Below are 9200 nucleotides of genomic sequence, written 5' to 3'. Positions count from 1 at the left end.
GCTAGCCGAGCCATTTTTTCCTTCTTCTTTTGCACTTGCTGATGAAGCATCTCCATATTCCTGATCTCTTGGTCCAACTCATCCTCCTGGGGCGTTGGACTGGTGGCCTTCCTCTTCTGGCTTCGGGCCTCTCGAAGAGAAAGGGTCTCCTGGTTCGGATCCAGCGGCTGCAGAGCGGCAGCCCCTGTCGCCGAAGCTTTCTTCGGTGGCATGACGAAGGTCAATGCTTTCCGAAGGTGGTCGATAAGAGTTCATCGGAGGTGGGCGCCAATGTTGGGGACTTGTCCTTAAATGCTATGAATTAAGAACAAGGCAACACAGAAATTGTTAAACGTTAAAGTCCTTCGTCCTTCGAAGCATTATTTCCCCTTGGGATATAACGAGTTTCGGACGAAGGTTATGAAGGCCAACTTTTTTGGATTTTAACCCTTTTTTGGTTTTTTTTGCACAACTATGCCCTTTGCAGTTTCATTTCAAAAAATGGACCCTAACCTCGGCGCCATCATCATTGGCGCCGAGGTAAGGCACAGCGACGCCAGTACCATTGGCGCCAACTTTTCCTACGTGGCAGCCGATGTGGCAAGTCCCAGAGGGTCGGCGCCATAGATCTTGGCGCCGACCCCCCTTGACGGTGGGGTCCGGTGCTATCTAGGGGGGTCGGCGCCAAGATCTATGGCGCCGACCCCCTAAGACTTGCCACATCGGCTGCCACGTAGGAAAAGTCGGCGCCAATTATGTCGGTGCCACTATGTGTTACCTCGACGCCAATGATGACGATGCCGAGGTTAGGGTCCATTTTTTGAAATGAAATTGTAAAGGGCATAGTTGTGCAAAAAAACCCAAAAAGGGCTAAAATCCAAAAAAGTTGGTTATGAAGGATATACCTTCATAAGCACAACAAATAATGAAGAAGGATTCATATAAGGTATGGGAAATAACATAAGCACTTGAATATTATTATTACCTTATATCTATCTTATCTTAATTGAAAAATAGGATTGATAACAAATTGCAAATGTACCTTCGGCTTGAAAGAAGGCAAAAGTACAAGCGTGACGCAAAAGCAAATGTCGAGTCAGCCTGAACAGTACGGGAGCACTGTTCATCTATTTATAGGCATGGGACGCAGCCCATATAAAATTACACTCATGCCCTTTACATTTGCTAATAACTCTATAGTAATCCATCGGGGTTTAAATAGTCTTTTCCTCTTTAAGTCGGTTTCCTTTTCTGCTATCATGCCGAAGCTCCCCTGCGCATAGCTTCGGCTATGCACCATCCTTCGTATTCTTTATGCTTCTTCACCCTGTGGTTTTGACCTAAGTCCGAAGGTACCTGTTCATGTATCATACTCCAGAAACATTGTTAAATCATGTTTTTGAGGACCTTCGGAAGCCGAAGGCCCCCAACACTATTAAATGTGCATGAGACAACCATGAAACTTCTGTTGAGAATAGCCTTATATGTTTTACCGTAAGGTTTTCCAGACAACAGTGCATATGATCCGAGATAGGGATAAAATAGGAAGGCTGATGAACATAGTATAAGGATCATTTGATAGCTTAACCACTTCCTGCTATTGTTTGCCAACTGTTTATCGAGCTTTTTCTCTCTCCTTTCTCGCATACAACAGCCAAGGCCTATTTAAACAGTTGTCTAAGAGCATCTCTAAGAGTCTTTACAAATTTCACTCTCTAAATTATTGTTTGGAGAGTCATTTTCATATAAACCATTTTCTATATTTTTTTGGTCTCCAACAATCTTTTTATATTTTGTTTGCACTCTAGAGAGCCATTCACGTTTTCTATATTTGGCTAGCGAGAAATTTGGAATAAAAGATATCTATATTTAGATAGCCATTTAGATAAGATGTTGTAGGGGTTTATTTTACAAAAATCTATGTTTGTATAGATTATAAAGAATATAGAGAGACTCTTGAAGTTGCTATAACATACTCATATGATGTCTTATTATTTGTCGTTTTAAACAATGATTGAGTCAAACTTGTAAATTTTTTACTACAAATAAATGTTTGTTATTTAGTTTTGATACCTAATATTTATATGGTCTAATTTGTCTTAAAAAGTACTTTTTATAAAAGTATAAATGTTTTAAGGGTTTATTTGTACTTTAACAAAAAAATATTGGTCAAAGTTTTTTTTTTGAAATCGTGTCATTGTTCTAAACGACAAATAATAGGATATCGGAAGAAGTATCTAAAATATTGATAATATCCTAGTTTAGAACGGGCTATGTTCCATTTTATATTATCTCCAACAACTTACATATCTCATTGATATTCCAAACTTTACTATATAAACAAAAGTGTTAGACCATCTCAAGTAGGTCGTGTAAACAACCGTGTAAAGTACTATTTTGCAGTGTATATTAAACTATTTGCAAAATGAAGTTTGAAATAGAGAGTGATATAGAGAGTCTGCCGGAGATAGTCTTATATACATATAAAACGGTATTCTACATGGTAATATACACTATCTGTTAAACAGCCTTGGAAAAGGGCTTGGACTTGAGTTCTTGCTGCTCACCTGAAGCAACTCCTCTAATTAAGCTAGTTTTAGAAAATATTTAGTAAAAACAACACTAATTATAATTATTATAATAGTTTATACACCCTCCATTCCTAAATATATTTTCCTTTATATTAACCATGCATTCATTAAAGTAACATATAAATGTAGCTTACATATATGTCTATACTTATTATTATTTGAATGAATGTGGAGAAAAAATATACTAAAAGAACTATATTTTAGGATGAAGTATTAATTTTTAAAAAAAGCTGGAGAAACTTTTTCTAGTTGTTTAATAAAAAATAGCTCTGCCTCGTCGAGACACATTATAAAACAAGCCAAATGAAGTCATATACCATATGAGACTTTAATATCAATCCTTTAATTAAATCTAGAAATATGATCATTTTATTATTTTAGAGAAGTAGGATGGACCCATCTTTATTTCAGTACCGCAACCAAATATTTCCTTAGTTTTAAAAAAATCAAATTTATGACAATATCACGTAAAAGTATATGTATGTAAAATATACTTTATTTAGTACTACAAATATTAATATTTTTTATCTATATTATTAATCAAATTTTAGGTACTTCAATCCATAATGCATCTAGAATTGTATTTTTTTGGACGCAGGTAGTACAACCTAAGAATACGCTTGGAAATGTGACACATGAATTAGAGATGTCCAAATGGGTCGCCCGACCCGCTTAAGCACGATACAGTTAGGCCCGATTAATTATTTGGGCTGAGCTGTCCGACGGTCTCAACTCGTTGAACGAGCCCGACAAAGGATGTGCCCAATCGGGCCAGGCCGTTAATACTGGCCTAAAAATGTTCACCGTGTATGCCCAAGCCTGCCAACGTATAAATCAAGTTTAAAATTAGACCACCATAAAAAAATGAATATATTTTTAAATCATAATTGAAGGATATAACTAAATTCAATAACATATATTACAAATAATACACATTTCACAAATAAATGATAGATTTTAAATAAAAAATAGAGATTTTTTATAATATTTGTCTTATTAAATAGATCGAGTCTTAACCCGTTTAGAAATGGATCCGCTCGTGCTAGTCTGAAAGGCCAAAAGCTCAGAACGAGCCCGATACGACACCCTTACTGGACAAGGCCTATGCTCGTAAAGGACTCGAATAGGGCTTAAATAGCGAAGTCGCGGGCCTCGTACGGCCATATGCACTTTTGAGCAAAACAGGAACGACGAAGCCGCCGCTGTCCGGCCCGTCGTCGCCGTCTGGACGACAACTCACAACCGACTAACCGAGCACTCGCTTGAGTGGCCTGGGACAGGAGCAGCTGCAGCGCGCCTGTCGGCGCTCGGCGGTGAGCAGCAACGACGGCTTGCTGCTGCGGTGCGCTTCAAGGTCCGCAGCAGCAAACTACGGTTATCTCCATAACTCTCCTAAGCCTCTGCTCTGCCTGCTACTCTCTTGCTCCCAGAAATCCTCCCTCGCCCCATACAGAATCCACGCGGGTGCGCGTGTACATGGTTTTTTCTGTTTTCCCACAAGAGTCTTTCGATGGAATTCGGTTGCATCTTCGTTTCCAGTCCCACCACGTTGAACAGCAGAAATCTAGGGATTGAAATTCACATTTGGTTTCCTTTCGAGATGTCTGGTGATAGTGACCTATGGATGCTCAAAGCCCCAATTCGCCCAGAATGTAGTATGTACACAACACAACCTGGAGGCAGCACCTAACCAGACTGGATTTGGAATATTCGATTGTCATGTAGGAGACACAATTGGGCATCGCATCTAGACCTGTGTGGACGTGTTACCTGATCCAAGCCAATTAGTCCTGCCCAAGACCATGAAATCTACAAGTCATAAGCAGTGTTGTCGACATATGTCCACATCATGATGATTCAGAGGAACTGGCCGTGACTGGTTTGTTTTGTTATGATGAACAACAGTGTGGTCAAGAAAGGGAAGAAAACTAAAAAAACTCAGTCAAGAAGTTCATTCATGAGAAATTATTACCTGGTGAGGACTGACAGGAGCCCCACAAGTGTTCCTGCAAAACCCCACACCATATAACCATTCTATGCTACAAATCCTGGTCTCGTTGCAGGTGGAATGTTACGAGTGGTTCAGCTGTTTCTCCACGAGATGTTTGTTTCCACCCGAATCAAAAACACGAGTGGCCTTGTTTGAAGTTTCTCCTTTCTTCACGGCGGGGAGTTAGGTCGTGCGGCGCGCCTAGACGGAGGCGCAAAGCCTCTTGAACTAGTGTCAGGAACACGGCTTTTCGATTTGGTCAAACGTGAAGATGAGAGGGTTGCATGTGACGCTGAAGACGCTCATCAAGATGATTTCTTACAGATTGGACGGGGATCAACTTTTCTGGATAGCAGAGTTTGTAGATTTTTAGATTGGGTGGTGAATTCGACTGCTCACAAGTGAAGGGACTGATCAAGTTGGCTGTTGCTTGGATGAAGAGAGAAAAAAGTGCAGAGCCTCCTTTCAGTTAATTTAGCTTTAAGTCAATAAAACAGCAATATGGTGAAAAAAAGAAGTATGCAGTTTTTTTCTTGATTCAAAGCACCTGCGGTACCTTAATTGTAAGCACCACACTTCTTGTAGTCTTAAATTGCCAGGATGATCTACAAACAAATGCATTTTTACTTATACCTTATTGCTCTTAGTGGTGTAGTGTAACGATGGAATGGAACCACAGTAATGTAGTTCTAGTGGCTTTTGTGTATATATAATTATATATTAAACTGTACTGATATGTTAGTGCTAGAATAGAGTGTTCGTGCCACTTACTTTACAAAGGTTTACTGTATACTCCTATGTTAGTGCTAGAAAATGGCTGAATTTTGATGGGGTTTAGTTTTCATTCTGAACTTCAGCTCGTCTACAGGCCCCTCAGGCCCTCACTCAAACATGTGTGTGGATTTGTGACTAAAAAAAACACACACACACACATTCCAGGAAAGAAGCATGTATCTGAACTGTACACTTTAAAACATTGTCTGAAATCATTAGGTAGCATTGAACTGAAATCATTTTGTTATTAGATTACCTTTTCAGTCCCTCTCAATTCTTGGGAACCAAACAGGGCTTCGGTGTTTTGTTGTCTGGATTCAAGACACCTTAGGCCTTGTTTGTTTGTGTCGGATTGGTGGGTCGGAACGATTTCTAACCGGATTGCTTCTCTAATTTATATAAACTTTGAGTAGCTGTAACGATTCCGGGTACAATCCGACACAAATGTTCGTTTGTCCAGGAATGGACCAGGAATCATTCTAGCTGATCAAAACTTATATAAATTAGAGAAACAAACCGGCTAGGAATTGTTCCATGCCTCCATTCCCGAAGAAACGAACGGCCCCTTACAGTGGTTGCTCGTTTGTGCTAGATTTCACTGGGAATTGTTTCAGCTGATCAAACCTTATATAAATTAGACAAAAAATCTGGCTAAGAATCGTTCTCCCCCAAAACTGAAAATGCCCTTAGAATAGATTGGACACATGTATTGTGAGTGTACGCGTCTGCTTGGTTCAGCTTTTTTCTGACCAGCTTTTCTGAGCTGGCTGTGGGGAGAATTTGGCGGTGGAGCGGATCTGAGTATCCATATGATCTAGAAAGTGACGAATTCCTACTATTGCAATGACTCGACGAATTATGTGTTTATATTGATCTTAGATGGGTTTTAACAAATTGATTTTATAGAAGTTGTCGGAAAAGTTGAACGTTTGGCGGTCCGCAACCGCTTTTGTTGGAGAGAAGGTGTAAAAAGATAAAACAAACCGGGCATATATCTACTGGTCCTGCGCTATACGGTGTGACTATCAACTTTGAGCACGTGTATATTGTGCTTCTCAAAAAGAAACTTTTCAAAAAAAAAAATGCAACCGAAATGTAAAAGGCAGTCCGTTTTTTTTTCAAAAAGGAAAATGCTACTACTTTGTTTGTGTTTTTTCAAACACACGGCAGACTCGGGCCCTCACGTACACACGGCACACTCGCGTCCGTGTTCCACACGTGTGCCGGCTTAAAAGGGCAGCAACCTTGCCACAAGGTGGACGGCAAGTCGGCAATTCGCAACGAGACCCGGAAGCACCTGGGTTTACAACTTTCTTTTATTTTTGTTGTCTTTGGTGCAAAGCAGATTCTAGGTCATTTTCCCCTTGTTCTTTTAAGAAAAAAGAGAGAGAGGAGAAGCCAATGCTGTATTACCAGCAATGGAAGGAGGCGCGAAAGGACGGGGACGTCGCTTTGTGAGTCAGGCCGGGCAGCGGCAGCGGCGGCGGCGAAAAGAGAACAGAGTTGCGAAGAAAGCTCTCCGGCCGGGGTGGGATCTCTGGTGGCAGCAGCGTTCGTCCACGAGGATCCGATTCGGCCGTCGGAGTAGAGGGAGCAGTAAAGAAAAGGAAGGGTCCCGACTCCCGAGGGATCAAAGTCACCGACGCCGCGCCGGCGGGCGCAGTCACCAAACAGGGACAGAGTACTACAGACTGGTCCCTGTCCTGTACGTAGCCGCTACTGCTCAGCTCGGCTCACCAGCAGCAGCAGACGCCAGCGCCAGCCTTGAGCTGCTGTGCCGAAGCGGCCGGATCCTGGGTCCGTCCCCTCCATTCCCCCACTATAAACTAGGCGTGCTGGTACAGAGGTGCACGCGCACTCTCTGACTCAGCTACGATCTGAAAGAAACCCGCCACCAGCTCTCGTCCTTCCTTCTCTCCAATCCAACCGCAATCCTTTCAGCTTCAGCTTCTTCTGCTCCTTCTCTGGTGAGGAGGCGTGGTGAGAGACTGCGACTGCGCGATGGAGGCGTCGTCGTCGGCGTTGGCGCTCGTGGCCGCCGTGCTCCTCCTCTCCTCCCCGCTCGCTGCGTCAGGTAACAACAGCATAGCACGCTGCTGCTGACGCCTGTCTCTGGACGCCCGTCTCCATTTCGAAGCTAAACTGACTCGCGCGCGCGCGGGGGCAGATTTCTGCGTGTGCCGTTCGGACCAGCCGACGGCGGTGCTGCAGAAGGCGATCGACTTCGCGTGCGGCCCGCAGGGCGGCGCCGACTGCACGCCCATCCTGCAGGGCGGCGGGTGCTACAGCCCGGACACCGCCGCCGCGCACTGCTCCTGGGCCGCCAACACCTACTACCAGAACAACAAGGCCAGGGGCGCCACCTGCGACTTCGGCGGCGCAGCCACCGTCTCCACCACCGACCCGAGTACAAACGATTCCTCCACCACCGACACGAGTATAATTTCTTAATGGTAACGGCAGCCATCTCGTTGTTCTGAAACATTGCCTGTCCTGTCCACACTTGATGCAGGTTTCTCCGGGTGCACTTTCGCTTCCAGTGCCACCAGGTACACACTACTACTACTACTGCGTTATTAGTCTTGGAGAATACGGACGGGTGAATGACGTGGAGATGGTTGCAAATTGCAATGCATGCAGCGCCGGTGCTGGGACTGGAACCGGGACGGCGGGCAGCAGCACCTTCAGCCCCAGCGCGGGCACCGGCTTCAACGGCACCGGGAACGGGATGGGCGGCAGCACTACTACCGGCCTGGGACCCACGGGCAACGCCTTTGACGCCGCCGCCGCCGCCGCGCCGGGCCTGCTCCCCAGCGCCGCGTCCCTCGGCCTCGCACTCGCCGTCCTCTCCTTCCTAACCTAGCCCTGCCGCGCCATTAACGGCAGCCTCCCCTCGTCTTATGTCTGGTCGTGTTCAGTACCATACCTCTCTGAACATGAGCCAGCTGCTGCTGCTACTTGGCTTGCTCCATGGCGGAAGGGGACGGGCCGGGGAGCTGTACGTACTGCGACGAAGAAGAGTGCGGTGGAACTGGCTGGTTGGTTGGTTTTGGTTCCAGCTTCATTTTCACCTCACACCCCACACTGCTAGTGGCGACGGTGGTTGGGGTTGCGGGGTGCGGTGCGTGCCTTTTTTGATGAATCCTAGCTACACGACGGGATGGCGTGTGGTTTATTCGCTGGTAGGATGGCTGTCTCTTTTCCTCCGAGGACCATTCATGTCTTCCTTGTTTGTACGTACCTCTCTTCTTTTCTTGTTTTATGTACAAGACTTGTCGCTAGCCCTTTGTTTGTTTGTTTCTAATCAAACTCTTTGTTCTGCTGCCATTATTTACTTGTGATTAGTTTAAGCCTAGAGCAACCCGGCCGGTGGTTTCGGTTCAGCTTCAGCATTAGCTGGAGTGAGCACGCGTATCTAGACGGATCTTAGGTGTCTCAGTGTCTGTCGGTCCCTACTCTTCTATCTGGAAGGCTGGAAGCTCTTTTATCCTCTGCGGCTGCTGCTGCCTGCTGGTGGCTTCTTGTCTCGCACAGAACAGAATCTTGCGGCGCTCCCACTTTGGTGTCGGAGGACGGCATGTGGCCAGCCATGTGGATTCGCGGCCCACTTGACACGTTAAATTCCATGATAACTGCTTGTTTTCTATTTCTTCCCGATTCATCAGTCTTTTACGTAACGTGGTGTCTGATCTATCTGAAAATCAGCACGAAGCTTCGAGGCTGGATGCAAACAGAATTTCAAGTTTGTTGTAGCTAATTAAGCTCAGCTTCTTTTTACCTTCGGTTTTACTCCCTCCATCCTAAAACATAATTTATTTTAAACTAATCACATATTCATTAAGTAACATAGGAATATAGTTTCTACG

The 9200-nt window shown here is 44.6% G+C and overlaps 1 protein-coding gene across 2 annotated transcripts; it reads left to right on the top strand.

Annotated features, from left to right (window-relative positions):
• Positions 1–3767: 3767 nt before the first annotated feature.
• LOC100283474 (uncharacterized) lies at positions 3768–8689 on the top strand. 2 transcript variants are annotated; one of them, XM_008679223.4, is made up of 4 exons: positions 3768–7408; positions 7502–7771; positions 7847–7883; positions 7975–8689. In XM_008679223.4, the coding sequence occupies exons 1-4, from the start codon at positions 7336–7338 to the stop codon at positions 8195–8197; spliced, it is 603 nt and encodes a 200-aa protein (XP_008677445.1). In that variant the 5' UTR covers positions 3768–7335; the 3' UTR covers positions 8198–8689. The 2 variants fall into 2 exon arrangements, with proteins under 2 accessions (XP_008677445.1, NP_001149846.1); NM_001156374.1 differs by having other exon boundaries at positions 7223–7408; positions 7502–7741; positions 7975–8660.
• Positions 8690–9200: the final 511 nt, after the last annotated feature.

The sequence above is a fragment of the Zea mays genome, chromosome 1 (assembly GCF_902167145.1).
Source record: "Zea mays cultivar B73 chromosome 1, Zm-B73-REFERENCE-NAM-5.0, whole genome shotgun sequence".
Lineage (NCBI taxonomy): Eukaryota > Viridiplantae > Streptophyta > Magnoliopsida > Poales > Poaceae > Zea > Zea mays.
This window is presented reverse-complemented; position numbering and strand designations above follow the sequence as displayed.